This window comes from Salmo salar, chromosome 24 (assembly GCF_965601325.2).
Source record: "Salmo salar chromosome 24, fSalSal1, whole genome shotgun sequence".
In the NCBI taxonomy this organism is placed as follows: Eukaryota; Metazoa; Chordata; class Actinopteri; order Salmoniformes; family Salmonidae; genus Salmo; species Salmo salar.
This window is the reverse complement of record NC_138314.1, coordinates 30501894-30520548: the sequence shown is the minus strand read 5'-3', so window position 1 is coordinate 30520548 and position 18655 is coordinate 30501894. Positions and strand designations below refer to the sequence as shown.

The 18655-nt window shown below is 40.9% G+C and overlaps 1 protein-coding gene across 1 annotated transcript; it reads right to left on the bottom strand.

Annotated features, from left to right (window-relative positions):
• Positions 1–1201: 1201 nt before the first annotated feature.
• LOC106585707 (annexin A1) lies at positions 1202–14510 on the bottom strand. Its single transcript, XM_014172225.3, has 13 exons — positions 14367–14510; positions 13523–13594; positions 13046–13136; positions 12298–12392; positions 12007–12120; positions 6912–7002; positions 6739–6818; positions 6592–6648; positions 6413–6506; positions 3053–3148; positions 2621–2679; positions 2206–2328; positions 1202–1606 (listed from the first exon to the last, which is right to left on the bottom strand). Exons 2-13 carry the CDS (start codon positions 13580–13582, stop codon positions 1547–1549), a joined length of 1020 nt encoding a protein of 339 aa, XP_014027700.1. The 5' UTR covers positions 13583–13594; positions 14367–14510; the 3' UTR covers positions 1202–1546.
• Between the last annotated feature and the right edge of the window lie 4145 nt (positions 14511–18655).

Sequence of the window (18655 nt, the reverse complement as noted above, 5' to 3'; positions counted from 1 at the left end):
GAAATTAACAAATTAGCACAATTGCTATGATATCTTGCTAACTAGTAGCTAGCAACCGACAGTGCAAAGGTAAGTGAGCAGCATACCACATAGTGTAGGAGAGTTGGCAAGCAAATTAGCAAACTAAACAGGCTAGTTAGCTAGAAATCTGACTAACTAGTTTGCTAGTGCTGTCCGAAATCCCCGACATATGCTGGAACATTGGTAACATTGAGAAGACAACCTGTCTGTCTCCAAAGACTAGCTAGCTAAGCAAGCTAACGTGCCACACCTGCCAATCGTCATTCTTACCTCCAAGTGTTTTTCAGGTTTGAGGTCAAGTCTCTGGATGTCAACAGCAGCTTTCACCATGGGCAAACATAGTTTGCATTGAACTGTTACATTCCTTCCCTTTCTTCTTTGAACCCAAATTGTTATTTGAAACGCCATCCAAAAAATGCACCGCGTTGGCACGCCATACCTTTTTCTTTTGTGACCATGTATGTTGCTCATGCGGGAACATCAAAGTAGCAGTTTTTCATCTTTTAATCAAGACACAAACAAGCATCTTTCTCCATTTAGGCCTAATCAAAATGGTTATCAGTAGCCAATATCTGTGGTTCATGACACTGCATTCCTCCATGTCCGTGAGAATGTAGACCTACTGTGTTGAAATTCGTTGAGTTTGAATGTTGTTTCTCTACTCACATGGTTAACAATGTGTTACTGATTAGACTTCCAGGTCTGAACAACACATTTTCGTAACCTTTTGCCTCTGGTGTTTTTTTTAATACAGGTTTTTCCTCATTGAGATAAAATCTATTTTTCAAAGGAGACCTGGTTCGATTGTTAATTAGGCTTATGTCTATAAGATTGAGAAGTCAGTCGTTTTTTTAAAAGGTGTCTTCTACTTTTCTGTCTTCCTCAAGAAAGGCTTTACATGTAACTGTAGTCTCATGGGACCATCCTTCCAAAGCCTGTCATGCTACTGTAGGCCTAATACACATGTCTATCGAAATTCTAGTGAGATGGATCTTAATTTGTATTACACACCATGTCTGTGTTTTACAATGTTGTAAATGTAACTCATGACATGGTTCGTTCTCGATGGGTCATTATCAAATTATAACTTTTCATAGATAGCATTATTTTGTAGCCTAATTATTAACATGCAATGTTGCATAGAATGAAAAATATATACACACAAATTCAACAGACAATATGGATCCACAAAATGCTTTATTTTCACAAAGGACCAGTTATCCAACCAGGGTACAATGCCACTGTATATTCTTGGTGTGCGATATATTGCACTATGGATCACCAAGTCTGCTGAAGCTAGGCTAAATTATGCAATGCTGCTTAACATGCTAACTGTGCTTATTGCCGTTAGCATGTAGCGAAAATACATCAGGACTGCCATTTCAGATAGTTGTCATGAAACATATTCAGCATTTGGCAAGAGCATTTGAGGCATTGGAGGGGAATGTTTCATCATGTACATTATTCTCCATTGGCACTCATGCACTGTGGTAGACATTGTCTCCTGGTGAGATAAGGGAAAAAGTTAGTTGTCACTTCCACACAGGGCCAGTAAGATCTTCTCATAGTCTCCATTGGTGTCATCCTAAGGGGGTAAGAGAGAGCACAGAGTTACTTTACAAAATATAAATAATGTTTAGACACCAAATTACAAAACTGGGTGGTTCAAGCCCTGAATGCTGATTGGCTGAGGTATACCACGGGTATGACAAAATAGTTATTTTTACTGTCCTAATTACGTTGGTAAAGAGTTTATAATAGCAATATGGCACCTTGGGGGTTTGTGATATATGGCCAATACACCACGGCTAAGAGCTGTGTCCAGGCACTCCGCGTTGCGCGTAAGAACAGCCCTTAGCCATTGTATATTAGCCATATACCACACACCCTCAGGCCTGATTGCTTAAATATAACATATTTTGACAATTATTTTCAGATTCCATATTTCTCCATTTCACACATGGTCAGTCTTCTATCCTATCTCGAATTGGACCCAGAAATCGGAATACTTCATACAATGTGATGTCCTTAAAACTCTGATTAAGCCTATAACTGGGTTTAATCTCTTTCTCATTGGAGGATCTGTTGAAAAAGCTTTAAGGTCTAGTACTATGCTTAATCTGGGTTTGGGAAAACAGTTCCTTGTCTTTTATTGCCACTTTGGCAGTGGAGATGTTTGCTCACCAGAATATCCTGGTAGAGGGTTTTCCCAAACGTCTTCTTGTACTCCTGTTTGATCCGGGCCATGTCCACTTCAGAACGGCTCACCATGACACGGGTCAGAATCTTGGTCCTGGTTCCTTTACCCTGGGGTATGGCACAGGCACACAAACTGAAGATTTATAACCAGATAGTGCAAGGTCCTTAGCTTGAACCGAGATATAATTGTGCTGTCTTGTACAGTATATGTGCATAAACGTTTTCTCTAGTTCTTCTGTGGATTGTCAACTCTTAAAACTGAGACGTATTCATTAGGTAGAAAATTGACAGAAACAGGTAGGGAATACCTGGATGTGTCCAATAAGAAACACATTTTTGCTTTGAAAATGTTTGTCTAGTACATAAAACACACTGTAAGTATGTTTAACAGTAAACAGACCTTCATGGACAAGTTGAGTCTCTCAGCAAAGAAAGCAGGCTTGCTTCCAGCACACTTCACTGAAAGACAGATAGAAAAACCAGTCAGATGACATCATAGAGCAGCATAGACAAGAGGCAGCATTCTCCAAAGCTGTCGCAAGGGTATCGGAATGGCCATGAGGTGACCAGTGCATTGCAGGAGTTGTAGTATAGTGAATGTGCCTTGGATAATGTGCCATCCCATCTTATTTTAGTCTTGAGAGACCAATGTTAATTTGCTCACAGCGTGGGCTTTTTCTGCATGAGGAAAATGAAGGACATAGTGTAATGTTACAGGACTGATGCCCAGTGAAGGGTGTGATACAGCAGAAGACATGGATTGAGAGTGATGCACAGATTATTTAAAGACATTGGAACATTACTAGGCTTGGTCCTGGCAGTGCCATCTCACCTACGGCAGTCAGACAGTTCTCAATGTCTCCCTTCAGTTCCAGGTCGATAGCCTTTGTCACATCCACCTTACTGTACTTGGAGTACTTCTCAAACACTGAGAGAGAAAGAGAGAAAAATAATGATGTACTTGAAACGCTCACACAGTATCAAGTCATGTGTGGTTGCACATACAGTGTATGAAAAAGGGAAAACCCCACGCACATCTATATTCGAGTAGCATTTGTGCTGCATTGACAAACATTTTGCCCAACTTCAGTGTCTAACTGATGACAAAAATAAAGAACACTAATGTAATTAACAGGTGGTGAGAAAATAAGTGTTTGTGTGTGTGTACTTAAATAATAATTTGGTGGGTGCTTATATTCGTCCTAGTTCACACATGTACAAGTGAATATTAGATGCATGTGTGACTTGGAAATGTATTTTTTGCACATCCCAAATCTGAGACAACCTCTCTCTCTCTGTGTGTGTGTGTGTGTGAGAGAGAGAGACGGGATTCAAGAAGTTGGTCATCTGGCGCTGGTTCCCTCTTCACAGTAGGGATTATTATTATTTCTTCAGAAATTCCTTTGTGAACATTCATGTGCCTTAATAACAAACGTGTATATTTTCTGTAAAATATGAATACATCTGAAACATGTTTAATTACAAGCCTAGTTTAGCCAAGGACAAAGTACTGAGTACACTGGAGCAACGAATTCTATTAGGCCTAACTAAAATTACTCTTTGTGGTTAAATTGTTTAAACAAAAAATAGACAATTTCATCGCATTTACAGCAGCCAGTCAAGTTGAGCAGGCTCTGTGGTTGTCCCATTAGGCAAGAGATTTTTTTTTAAACTGAACACAGAATTCCAGCAGCCGAACAGTGCTACATTGGGGCGTCGCAAAAGCAGCAGATTTTTTTTTACATTAGTGTCTAGTTTGAGAAACAGACGCCTCACAAGTCCTCAACTGGCAGTTTCATTAAAACAGTACCCGCAAAACACCAGTCTCAACGGCAACAGTGAAGAAGGGACGGAGTCGCCGGGATGCTGGCCTTCTAGGCAGAGTTGCAAAGAAAGAGCCATATCTCAGACTGGCCAATAAAAAGAAAAGATTAAGATTGGCAAAAGAACAGACACTGGACATAGGAACTATACCTAGATGGCCAGCATCCATGAGATCTTCAGTTTCTCACATGGAATAGCCTTAATTTCTCAGAACAAGAATAGATCGACGAGTTTCAGAAGAAAGGTCTTTGTTTCTGGACATTTTGAGCCTGTAATTGAACCCACAAATGCTGATGCTCCAGATATTCAACTAGTCTAAAGAAGGCCAGTTTTATTGCTTCTTTGAATCAGCACAACAGTTTTCAGCTGTGCTAACATAATTGCAAAAGGGTCTTCTAATGACCAATTAGCCTTTTAAAATGATAAATTAAAACGCAACGTTCCATTGGAACACAGGAGTGATGGTTGCTGATAATGGGCCTCTGTACTACTATGTAGATTTTCCTTTTGTTTTTAAATCTGCCGTTTCCAGCTACAATAGTCATTTACAACATTAAAACCTGTTGGGGCTAGGGGGCAGTATTTTCACGGCCGGATAAAAAAAAAACATACCCGATTTAAACTGGTTACTACTCTTGCCCAGAAATGAGAATATGCATACAATTTGTAGATTTGGATAGAAAACACTAAAGTTTATAAAACTGTTTGAATGGTGTCTGTCAGTATAACAGAACTCATATGGCAGGCCAAAACCTGAGAAGATTCCATACAGGAAGTGCCCTGTCTGACAATTTGTTGTCCTTCTGTTGCATCTCTATCGAAAATACAGCATCTGTGCTGTAACGTGACACTTTCTAAGGCTTCCATTGGCTCTCTAAAGCCGCCAGAAAGTGGAATGGGGTGTCTGCTGTCTCTGGGCAAAGTACAGCAGCTCTGTTTGTGAGTGGTCAGCCTAGGGACAGTGAGACTGAGATGCGCGTTCACGAGACTTCTCAATTTTTTTTCTTTCAGCCTTTGAATGAATACAACGTTGCCCGGTTGGAATATTATCGCTATTTTACGAGAAATATAGCATAAAAATTGATTTTAAACAGCGTTTGACATGCTTCTAAGTACGGTAATGGAATATTTTGACATTTTTTGTCACGAAATGCGCTCGCGCATTACCCTTCGGATAGTGACCTGAACGCACGAACAAAACGGAGGTATTTGGATACAACTATGGATTATTTGGAACCAAAACAACATTTGTTGTTGAAGTAGAAGTCCTGGGAGTGCATTCTGATGAAGAACAGCAAAGGTAATCCAATGTTTCTAATAGTAATTCTGAGTTTAGTGAGCCCCAAACTTGGTGGGTGTCAAATTAGCTAGCCTGTGATGGCCGAGCTATGTACTCAGAATATTGCAAAATGTGCTTTCGCCGAAAAGCTATTTTAAAATCTGACATAGCGTTTGCATAAAGGAGTTCTGTATCTATTGTTATGCATTTTGTCAACGTTTATCATGAGTAATTTAGTAAATTCACCGGAAGTTTTCGGTGAAACTTCCGGTGAATTTACCACAGAGGAGCTCTGTCAGAGTGACCATTGGGTTCTTGGTCCATTCCCTGACCAAGGCCCTTCTCCCCCGATTGCTCAGTTTGGCCGGGCGGCCAGCTCTAGGAAAGTCTTGTTGGTTCCAAACTTCTTCCAATTAAGAATGGAGGCCACTGTGTTGTTGGGGACCTTCAATCCTGCAGAAATTCTTTGGTACCCTTCCCCAGATCTGTGCCTCGACACAAGCCTGTCTCAGAGCTCTACGGACAATTCCTTCGACCTCATGGCTTGGTTTTTGCTCTGACATTCACTGTCAACTGTGGGACCTTAAAGAGACAGGTTGTGTGCCTTTCCAAATCATGTCCAATTAATTGAATTTACCACAGCTGGACTCCAATCAAGTTGTAGAAACAGCTCAAGGATGATCAATGGGAACAAGATGCACCGGAGCTCAATTTCGAATACCTACTTATGTAAATAAGGTACGTCTGTTTTGTATTTTTAATACATTTGCAAAATTGTCTTAAAACCGGTTTTGACTTTGTCATTATGGGGTATTGTGTGTAAATATTTAATTAACTTTAAAGTAAGGCTGTAACATAACAAAATTCCGGAAAAAGTCAAGGGGTCTGAATACGTTCCGAATGCACTGTATATATGGAAAAATAAATGAAAATCCATTAAATTGAAGGACATCTTTCGGTCGACCAAGATTTTTGTTGTTGTTGGGGACACCCCTAGTGGTTTTACAAGTTTATCAACTTTCAAAGCAACATAACTTTCCATGTTTCGATTAGACTTAAGCTCACAGAGCTGTGCCATCACATATTCACCTTGGCGGAGTTGAGAAGCACTTCTGGTTGTCAGAATGTCTATGAAGACAGAGCAGTCTGTTCCCTTCCTCTTCTCTCCAGCCTCATACAGGGCCTATGGACCGATAGAGTAGGCACAGGCATCACATACAGGATTCGCATTACACATTGACTTCTTAAATTCTCTCTTTCCTCCATACCCTGGCATCACTGTCAGCAAGTTCCTGGTTCACCATGGTGTCCTCATTCCTAGTAGCCTACAGTATGTGAAGGGGGGAGGGGGTGGGTTTATTGTTCCAAACTATTCATCCGAAGTTAAACACACACACACACACACACACACACACCTTGCAGAGCGAGAGCAGAGCATTCCTGAAGTCTCCACCTGTGTCAGACTTGATGTCATTCTCCAGCTCCTTTTTGTATTCTAGCAAGAAAAAAGCCATGATTATTGGCTTGTTGTAACTATCACATCACGTACAGGACATTTACATATTGTGGACATAAACATATTACACACCTTCCTTATAGACCTTCTTTATCTCTCTGATCTCTTTATTGGTCCTGGAGGCCAGAATCTCAATCAGAGTATCCTCATCTGTGCCCAATCCCTGAGAGAGATAGGTGAGAGGGGCGAAGGGTCAACAAGGACAAAAGGGTCACATCAGTCAAAGCTGAGACAAAAGAGCCCAGGATCGGATGACACAAACACAAAGAGCAGGGCCATGTTAATTATGCCCCAAACGGAACAAAACAGGGGACTACCTGCACTTACAAGTCTACCACTATTCCAGACACCGCACTGCTAGCATATAATATTGTAAAAACCAAATGTTTCCTAGAGCTTGGTGAGAACGTGGTTGTCCTATGGTTATTTTGCATACAACCTTCCGCGAATGGTGCAGGATAGTTGCTTGGCTTTGGAACATTCCCAGCACATTTAAGGAACTTGACATTACCTTAACGTTACCTTAACGTTTACTAAAACCACAAGAAAACAGAAACGTTCAAAGAACATTATAGATCGAATTTAGGCCTAATTTCAGTTTGTGACAAAACAAGCAACTATAGCGTAGAGAATCATTGTACCATTGAAACCGCTATGAAATGTGACCTTTTCAGAACGCTAAACGTATGTCGCACGTCACTACAGGAGAGGCATTTCAATATAAACAAATACATTTTCTCAAAATGCATTTTTGGGCAGAAATGTCTTCTGGAACATGTGAACTTTCACGTGCCTTAACAAACATGTATGCCATCTGTAAATACGAATACAATTTTTAAATTACGAGCCTAGTTGGTTTAGCCACGGAAAAAGTGAGGAACCTTCCCGCTAGCCATGAGTGGCTGAGATAATGGATAGGCTGAGAGAAGAGTTCGGATTGATTGGTCTGATATGTAGCATGCTTCGGTCTATAACATGAGCTGCTCAGTATGTGTCGATAATCCTTGCTACCACAGCTTTTTTTTTTTATATAGAATTTTAGTCATGGAGAACTGCAAAAGTGTTGCTACTGCTCTCAACAACATTGCTGCCCTGAATTTAGCAGGCGCTATCGACAAAGATCAGTGGGAAACGGTTGTGATGGACTACTTTTTGCACAGTCAGTGTAAACCGGAGTGACTTGACAACAGGACAAACAAGTGTTCATCCATGTATACGGGTAAGAGTCTAGCTTCATTTTCAGGTATTATGCGTTTCTAATTTAGTTATAAATGAGTTGTTTTCATTTTAAGTTAAAGCGTACTGTTAGCTAGCTTGCAAAAGAAAGAAAGCTAGCCAGCCAGCAACCTAACGTTAGGTGGATGATCTGCAATCCATTTCCATTGCTAGAACCTAGTTGGTTCGCTTTAGCTACCTGAAAATTCATACTACAGCATTTCATGCATGGTGGCTAGCTACAACAATCCATTTGTACTGTAGCTATGGCTTGGGATTATGGTTTATTGTTCAGCTACCTACCTGTCTAAACAAAAGACTCAACTTCGCCAGACGATTACATATCCCATCAAGTTAGCCAGCTGTGTCTGTGTCACACCCTGACCAAAGAGAGCCTTTTTATTCTCTATTTTGGTTAGGTCGGGGTGTGACTAAGGTGGGTAATCTAGGTTGTTTATTTCTATGTGGGCCTGGTATGGTCCCCAATCAGAGGCAGCCGTTTTTCGTTGTCTCTGATTGGGGATCATATTTAGGCAGCCATTTCCCCACTGTGTTTTGTGGGATCTTGTTTGTGTAGTTGCCTGTGAGCACTTCGTTTGCTTCATGTTTCGTTCGTTCTTCATTTGTTTTTTTTGTGTGTTTCATTCAATAAACATGTGGAACCAATATCACGCTGCGCTTTGGTCCGAATGTTATTATGACGATCGTGACAGTCTGGGGGTGATTATGGTGATCCATTATATTTCATGAACATGTGTACATGTCTAGACAATAGTGACCCATCAACTTAGCTAGATGTGGCTGGGTTGGTGGTTATAGCATTTCTTTCACATGAACCATCAATTTAGACAATATTTGTATAACCATTTCACTGTTCCGTTTACACCTTTATCCTGTACACGTGACAAATACATTTTGATTTAATATACTGTATATTTACCAGAAACGACAATATGAAGAACAGGACCTGCACCAAAGTCAGATTAGGATATAGGCCAAGGACTCGAGTGTATTTTTACTACTATTTTTGATACTACTTTCAGCACTTTTAGTATTGAAATCTTTGGATGTTTACTACACTACCTTACTCACTCTGTTTAGCACATGGCCTCATGTGAATCCTTAAAGAGATGGGTGGGGCTTAAGAGGGTGTGAACGATGCTGAATGGGTGTAGACAAAAAAGAGCTCTCTAGTAGGTGTACCAAAACATTCAAGGACCATTTTCTCAATGCGGAATTACTTTCCCATTGTTTCTCAATTGCCAGTGTATGATATACCACTGTAGCTCTGAGTCTGTACTTTTATCCAATGTAAAAAAACACAATTTAAAATGTTGACACATAAGACTGAATTGAGGTGGTGGGTCACAAATATATTTTCCATAACCAATAATATTGTATTTTCAGCCGTATGAAACTGGTGTACAAAAGTAAGATGCAAAAACAAAACTTACCGGTAAGCATAGAAAAAGTGCACATAGAACAGATCTACTGCTTCTTAGAGGCTTGCTTTCAACGAGAATGACAGATGCATAACTCACATTTATATGTGAATTTGATCGGGTCGCCCAAAAAGTTACACAATGCAGCTTTAAATGTATTAATTGGCCACACCTGATCTTAATGAGTGCTTATTTTCGTTTGAAATGGTGTTTGTTTGAATAGACTAAAATTAACCACTTTGTATGCGTTATAAAGATATGGCATGGCGCAATGAACTAATTCCATGGATAGAGAACAGAAGATTATAGGTTCGAATCGGACTGACTCCATGCCACAATAATAAAAAAAAAAAAGGGTTTGCATGATTAATAATGCCTTAGCAAATGAAGTTCCATGTGTCCTGTGATTGGAGTTAACGCAAACTAAGTTAGCCGTGTTATTATACTGAACAAAAATAAAATGCAACAGTTTTAACAATTTGACTGAGTTACAGTTCATATAAGGAAATCAGTCAAATTAAATAAATTCATTAGGGTCTAACTATGAATGTCTCAAGACTGGGAATACAGATATGTAGTTGTTGGTCACAGACGCCTTACAAAAAAGGTGAACGTGAATCAGAAAACCAGTCAGTATCTGTTGTGTCCACCATTTGCCTCATGTAGAACAACATCTACTTCACATAAAGTTGATCAGGCTGTTGATTGTGACCTGTGTAATGTTGTCACACTCCTCTTCAATGGCGGTTCAAAGTTTCTGGATATTGGCGGGAACTAGGACACGCCATCATATAAATCAATCCAGAGCATCGCAAATTTGCTCAATAGTCTGGTGTGTATGCAGGCCATGGAAGAACTGGGACATTTTCAGCTTCCAGGAATTGTGTACAGATCCTTGCGACATGGGGCTGTGCATTATCATGCTGAAACATGGCAGTGGATGAATGGCACAACAATGGGCATCAGGAGCTCGTCATTTTATCTACTGTGCATTCAAATGACCATTGATAAAATGCAATTGTGTTCGTTGTCCGTCGCTTACACCTGCCCATACCATAACCCAACAACATCGACATCAACAAATCGCTTACCCACACAACACCATAAACGCTGTCTGCCATCTGCCCGGAACAGTTTAAACCTGGATTAATCCGTGAAGAGCGCACTTCTCCAGCGTGCCAGTGGCCATCGAAGGTGAGCATTTGCCCACTGAAGTCAGTTACGACGCCGAACCTGCAGTCAGGCCAAGACAATGGTGAGGACGATGAGCACGCAGATGAGCTTCCCTGAGACGGTTTCTGAATGTTTGTGCAGGAATTCCTCGGTTGTGCAAACCCAGAGTTTCATCAGCTGTCCGGGTGGCTGGTCTCAGCCGATCCCGCAGGTGAAGAAGCCTGATGGAGGTCGTGGGCTGGCATGGTTACACATGGTCTGCAGTTGCGAGGCCGGTTGTACAATCTGCCAAATTCTCTAAAACAACGTTGGAGGCGGCTTATGGTAGAGAAATGAACATTCAATTCTCTGGCAACAGCTCTGGTGGACATTCTTGCAGTCAGCAAACCAACTGCATGCTCCCTCAAAACTTGAGACCTGTGGCATTGTGTTGTGTGACAAAACGGCACATTTTAGAGTGGATTTTCCTTGTCCCCAGCACAAGGTGCACCTGTGTAATGATAATGCGGTTTAAATCAGCTTATTGATATGCCACACCTGTCAGGTGGATAGATTACCTAAGCAAAGGAGAAATGCTCACTAACAGGGAAGTAAACAAATTTGTTCCAAAAATCTGAAATAACTTTGGGGGGGGGGGGGGGGCGTTCAGCTCATGAAACAGAGACCAACACTTTACATGTTGCATTTATAGTTCTGTTCAGTATAAAAAAGTCTAATTGAAACATGTTCACAGAACGTTATTAAATTACCTTCAAGTAACCTATAATTTACGTTCTCAGAACATTAATAAAACCACCCAGGAAAACTTTAAAGGAACCATAGGAACCTCCCTGCAACCATTTTACCAGTCAGGAAACGTATGGCTTAGTTACCACAACCAATGGGAAACCAAAAACATACATTCCCACAACTTCCTAGAAACCAAATGTGCTAGCTGGGCTCACACACACTGCACATGCACAGACTTGTGTATCGTGAAACTTAAAGTACTGTGAAATTTACAGTAGGTACTCATCACCACTTTTCTTACCGTCTCCTCACATATTAAAACAGTTCCACCCATTGTATAAAGAAGACAGACTGTCATTTTAAAAGTCCCACCGTTATTACACAACACTATAATAAAGCAGAATGAGTCACTATGGGTAGGGTGTTAGGAAGAACGGCAGAACAAGAATACAGGATGACGTCATCACAGCTTCCTCTTTAGAAACAATTCATTACTCTTTAAACATTTGTACAATACAGTATCTGTTACCATCTGTAGTATTGTATATTCTCAGTAGGAGTGAGTGAGTGAGTGAGTGAGTGAGTGGAGTGAGTGAGTGCATGTGTACCTTCATGGCCAGTTTGAGCTGTTGGGCGTCATATTGGGCTGGCGTTTTGAGCAGTGCCAGAACCACATCCTCCAGCTCTCCACTTAGGGCTGACTTCAGGGCAGTCTCCAGAGGCTGCAGATAGAGGGTTGATACACACTTCCACAGTCATACACAAGTGTGTGTCTTAGCTTTCCAGGTGGCTGGATTTTGCACGTTTTGCATTGTTCCATTGATCCTGAAGTGCGAATTCCAACGAGTCGCCACCCGCACATGCTAAACCAAACGCACCTAGTGGGTGTCCCGTCTTACCTTGCCACTAGCCTTTTGGTAGCTAGCTTTGATCTGCTGTCTCTGGGCATTGCTCCTCTTCACCAGCACCTCAATGATGGTGTTCTCATCTACACCTAGGTCAGAGACAAGATGGAAGGACTTCTTCAATAGATGGGTTGGCTGACAACGTCACGAAAATGATGAGCGTGCATCGGTGTGGCCAGAAGGTGTGCATTATGATTCTGAATGGTCAGATAGCTAGCAACAAATAACAAAAAGCTGTCATGTAGGGAATCGTGGGTGTCTCGTTTAATATTTTTATTGATACCATGTCTTGTTTTGACTAATGCCCTGTCTATGCTAATATGGCTAAAATTCGCTAGATAGCTAACCAACAACTTAAGACGAAGTATAGCCAATCCCATCTGTTTTGCCACAGCTGTACACTCGTCGGATTTGTTGTTAAACAGCCAACCCGTCTCTAGGAAACACCATTGCCTAGCCTATCCATGAGCCTTTGTCCATTTTTTAACTAACACAAAACAATCTGTGTGGCCCCAGGCTTACGGTGAGAAATCTTTGACTACTCCCCAGCAAAAGACAATAAAAACAGACATGTACACACATGCTCCCATTCCCTCTCAGAATGTCCCCCTATGCTGCCTCATGTTACACACAGAGTGAGTTCTATTCAACTAAGCTTCTCTGCAATGAAACCCATTCAAACATTATTTGTGTGTGTGTGTGTGTGTGTGTGTGTGTGTGTGTGTGTGTGTGTCAACCTCACCTTTGGCCTTGATGGCCTTATCCAAGATGCCTGCATCCCCATCGGCACTGAAATGCGGGTAGGGGATCACAGTGCCCTGATTGAGTAAAGTCTGAGACAGAGAACAATTTCATTTAGCTGCCATGCAGTGAATCAATGGATACCTTCACAAAATGTAGAGAATAGTTCCATACAAGGAATAGGGATAGAGGGGGAAAGAGAAGGAATTGTGCAGTTGGTATTTTTGGTTTCTAATGTTTCTGAACCGAAGGGCTCCACCTACTATATTCCTTCTATGAATCACAAGATAAGTATGGTCATCCATCTCTCCTCCCATGACTCTCTCTCAGACTGACCCTCTTTCTTTACCCTCAACATCCATCACTTTTGCTCTCACTCTGTCCCCTCCTCTCTATCTGGCTAGAAATGTACAAACACAGTCTGGTAAATATTTGCAGATTTAAGGCTATTCCTCAAGCAAGTGGAACAGAACCCTACCATGTCATCGGGCATACCCAGATAGACGGTCTGCTCTAGGAAGGCTGCAATGAAGGACATGGTGGAACAGGTCTGCAGAGAGAAACAGGGCGATTCAGTAATAACCACAGTACATTATTAATAATATCCTCTATATTGACACCAAAGTCTATTGAATTTCTAAAATAATTTGAGTTGAAAAGCTCCTTCTTTGATGCCAGAATATGCTACAGTAACAGTACCAGACCATGTATATATTTCTCAAACTGTATTTCATGGACTCATCCCCAACACAAAAGTAAAATGTCTCTGCCTATGATAGGCTGCCACTTAGATCGGCTAATCATCATTCCATAGAATACAATTATATGCCTACAACAACTGGATATAAATGTGTTTGAGGCTGTACAGATTATGTATGTCACTACAGAACAAACTGCCCCATCTACCACACAATGTTAGCAAAAAATCTGGTGATGACCACGCCTAACTGGAATCATTTAGAACTCACTCAAAACTTTAACCGTTTCGTCACTTTTACTCAGTTAGTTCACAATGCTTTTCAAGACGTAACATGATCTGCTCACTCAGGTATATGCAACCGATACAGAAAATAATACATCTAAATAATTCTGAAATGTTACTACTACGCCACAGCCACCCTGGCTACCAGATCGGAGCGACAAAAAAAACAGGGAAGTTAGTTTCCCCATCTAAACACGTTTTCAACGTCCCGAAAAAGGAGAGTTCCTAAATGCAAAATATAAATGGTATGACAACAACAAATTATTGCTATCTAGGATTGGAAGTCGAGGTGCTCAATTTCCTGCAGAAGGTATATTGAATCAAAAATTGGATATCTTACCAGCTGGCCACAGGTAGGGACTGTGAAACTTTCTCAGACTGAGATTGCGGGGGTTGGGAATTTGCACAACCATATATATATATATATATATATACACACGAAAAACCCCACCTACAGTAGCAACGGTGCAGCCCACACTCGCAATTCGTACCATTGGACAGGCACTTCTGATTGCAAGACTGCGTAAACGTTTCCATGCACCGCAATAAAGTTGTCAGTAAATTAATAGCAGCCATGTCGAACAAAACTGATAGTCCTGACACAATTTGGTTAAATGAAAACAGATGTGGATTGTTTAGTAAGGTTCCCTCTTGTGTTGATATGAACAAATTCAATATTTAATGTAGACACTATACATTAAAGTAAAATGTGATTTCTTAGCCTATGGAAGTTGTGCTTCGATCTGGTGTTACAATTACCGTTGGCCAAAAGGGGTTCCCTTGATTTTTAAATGAATGATATTGAGTCTTGAAGAATATAACCTATAAATACTTCATGACCTGCGTTACCCATCAGAGCCCAATATATAAGTTTGTTTTACTACATTGTTTGTAATATTTTTTTTTTATTGTAAACAAACACTGTAAAGCAGGGTCCCCAACTGGTGGCCGGGTGGTTTTATGTGCCCCCCCCCAAGTTTAATGAGCAAACATAATAGACTGTAAAAACACAAGGAAATAAGCTCCAAGTGATTCATATTTAAGAAATCTGTTCCTGAGTATTCCCATGCATAATAGAGAGACACGTGAACAAATATAAGCAAGGCTTGATATGATCTGTTTGGACTTCTTGTGGTCAATTTGCAGTCTACGTTCCGGCCCCCCGACCATCCGCTCAAGAAAAAAATAAGCAATGGCTGAATCTAGTGGATCCCTGCTGTAAAGTTTTAAAACATGACTAAACTATAAATTTTATCTCATGTATAATCTCATGTATAATCCTCATTTGAGGCTGGCGGTAAAGAGTGCCTCAAGGGTGTGGTTTACTAGCTACCTCCTGTGGTTGTTAAGGCCACAAGTCTGAGACCTGATGCTACCTGTAAGTTGCCTGCCAAGCTTGTGCCTGCCTCTGTCAATGTTTTTTAAGAGTTACCTACATATTTGTTTGTTTTGATACATCTCTATAGATTAGTGAGAGGAAACCACCCCTTTTCACTTCTCTTTGGTACTAGGTAAAACCCTTTTGGTTCCAACCTTTTAGGTTCTGCTTTGCCTCATTGAAAACATCTCAAATTCCTGTGCATGATGACTGACTGTCCATCCACACCTGTACCACACCTGTAGCAGGCAACCAGCAGACACCGCCCATAGATCTGCTCGAGCGTACACTCTTACAAAAAAGGGTTCCAAAAGGGTTCGGCTGTCCCCACAGGAGAACCCTTTTTGGTTCCAGGTACAACCCTTTTGGGTTCCCTCTGTGACATGGAATCCAAAAGGGTTCTACCTGGAACCAAAAGGGTTTTACCTAGTACCAAAAAGGGTTCTACAAAGGGTTCTCCTATGGGGACAGCCAAATAACCCTTTAAGGTTCTAGATAGTACATTTTTGTGTTCTAGATAGCCACGAGTGTTATATCATCTCAGGTTTATGGTGTACGTAAAACCAAATACGCCTGGTTATCTTTAACGTATGCCTATCATCCATGACTATGTGAACAGTGATTCCCAGAGATCCTCCTTTGAGGCTGGTGGTAAAGAGTGGCTCAAGGGTGTGGTTTACTAGCTATCTCCTGTGGTTGTCAAGGCCACAAGACTGTCTGGGACCTGACATTACCTGTAAGCTACCTCTCCAACTTGTTTCAACATTCCATGCTTCATACAATGGAGCTGTTTGTAGAAGTTACTCAGAAAGAGTAGGCTACAACCTTTTCAATGCATGCACATAATAGGGTTGGGGAGAAACTGATTACATGTAATATTGTAGATGATTCATTGTTGGATGACATTTAAATTCAGAAAGGATGTTTTTTTGTTATCGACCAAATTGTATTTATTTTGTAATTTCTTATAATAATCAGTTATCTCAGCAGGGTTGTTGTGAGAAGCTCTGTCACCCTGAGTAACAAGACTATCAGAGATAAAGTGAAATAACTTTCACTGGCAGTTACAATCAAAGAGGAAAAGACTGAGATTGCAGAGGCACAGCTGTGGATGGTCAGTCCTTGCATCCATTTATCTGTCTATGAATTTGAAAGTGGATACATTTCTCCACCCCCTCAGCTGTTTACCAAAAAAGTGGTGGGGTGTCCGCTTTGTTGTTGAATCCCAGATTGATCCTTAATGGACAGATATATTTTCTGAAAATACCTCATTGGACAGAATAAGGGGCACACCTCCCTACGCCCAGCAGCAAAAGATTAATTAACATTTACTGCATCCTCACTTTTGTAACTGTAGTGGTGCAGTCATTTTGTAATTAAACTGCAGTTTAACTGTAGTTATTTTGCAGTTACAGTGCAGTACATACTGCACAGTGGCGACCCGTCCTTCAGGGTGGTCGCCACTGAGCCCCACATTTTTAGCCCCACATTTGGGGGGGTGGGGGTTGCCTGCTTTGCATGTTATTTTGGCATTAATACGTGTCACATATCAGTTTTCAAACTATGTAAAAAAAATATGTATATACATTGAGTTAATATAGCCGCATGCAAACATGGTCTCTTTTTTGCTTTCCTGAGTAAGTGCTTTCTGTGGTGGTGCAGCCAGCGGAAAATACGGAGCGCTGGGGTTGATAATGTTCTCTAGTTGCGCTGTGATTGGCTCAATGTTTTGTTACTCATCGGGACACTATGTCACCGCCAAATCTAAGGGTAGAGCTAGAAATTCAAGCCCCTTGGGTGCTGCCATAGAGTTACAGTTCCCATTAAAGAAGGGTCAATTTCATTGGCCACAGATAAAAGGACGTCAAATCACTTTATAGCCACAGTAGCTTTGATTGGACAGATCATGTCAACGTCATACTTTCAAAATCTTAGCTAGTAGTCATCATCATGAATCAAATCGACAATCTACTGGCAAATCCTTTTTAATCCTTGTCATATGAAGAGAAATTATAGATAAAACGTATCGATGCTCATCGGCCATTGGACATTTTTAATTTTAATTTAATTTATTTAACCTTTATTTAACTAGGCAAGTCAGTTAAGAACAAATTCTTATTTATAATGACGGCCTACTCTGGCCAAAACCGGACGACGCTGGGCAAATTGTGCGCCGCCCTATGGGACATAAACATTACACAACTAGTTGGATATCGCAAATTCAGCAATGAGTGGTTTGGAAGGAATCAGTGGCTAACTGCAAGCATTGCAAAGCAATCACTAGCCTGCTATTCAACGGACCATGTTCTGAATTCTGTCGCTGTACATTTCAAAAGTGCTGAACAATTAGTATTATTGACTACGTCTGTCCTAGCTCGCTCATTAATGTCTTAATCGAAATGACGGATTGCCTCTTATCCGCTTGTTGTCCCTTTAAGCCGTAGTTTGTACATCTCAATTGTCAGTAGGAACCCCATTTGTTTAAGCAAGTCAGCCATATCAGCTATGTTTTTTAAAAAGGCAGTAAATGAGGCTGAATGAACTGTTTCGCTGCCAGACAAGGCTCCGCTGATAGCCAGGTGTAGCAGTGGTAAGGTGTTGGGACTGCTGTTGGGACAGCTTTCTGTAGGCCCTAACAGTTTGTGGGCACCGTTTGTCACCGTTATACTGCAATTCATGTATTTTTTGTGTTGTGGCTTTGCTATAATCGCCACTCATAGAAATTAACACAGTTTATTTTTGTAAAGGTAGGTATCGAGGATTGCCTGTGTCAATGTTTTTTTAAGAGTTACCTACATATGTTTGTTTTTGTCACGTCTTGACCATAGTAAGATGTGATTTTCTATGGTAGAGTAGGTCAGGGCGTGACAGGGGGTGTTTGGTGTTGTTCTATGTTTTCTATTTCTATGTTCTTAGGTTCTAGTTTTTGTATTTCTATGTTGGCTTGTTTGGGATGATCTCCAATTGGAGGCAGCTGGTCCTCGTTGTCTCTAATTGGAGATCATATTAAAGTAGGGGTTTTTCTTCCTGGGTTTTTGTGGGTGATTATATTTTGAGTAGTGTTTGATTCTCTCTGCGTCACGGTTTGTTGTTTTGTCAAATTCAGTTATTTATGTATTGCGAAGTTTCACGGATTAAATAAAATGTGGAACTACAACCACGCTGCACTTTGGTCTGCTCCTTTCGACAGTTTTGATAAATCTCTACGTTAGTGAGAGGAAACCTCCCTTTTTCACTGCTCTCCATAATTG

What these genes read in the sequence shown, in the direction of transcription:
- LOC106585707 (XM_014172225.3), bottom strand. Translation starts at nt 13,582, where the DNA reads ATGTCCTTCATTGCAGCCTTCCTAGAGCAGACCGTCTATCTGGGTATG. An exon ending in GACTCAACTTGTCCATGAAG is followed by an intron (nt 2,329 to 2,620) that starts GTCTGTTTACTG and finishes GCCATACCCCAG; the next exon opens with GGTAAAGGAACCAGGACCAA. An exon ending in CCCTCTACCAGGATATTCTG is followed by an intron (nt 1,607 to 2,205) that starts GTGAGCAAACAT and finishes TTACCCCCTTAG; the next exon opens with GATGACACCAATGGAGACTA.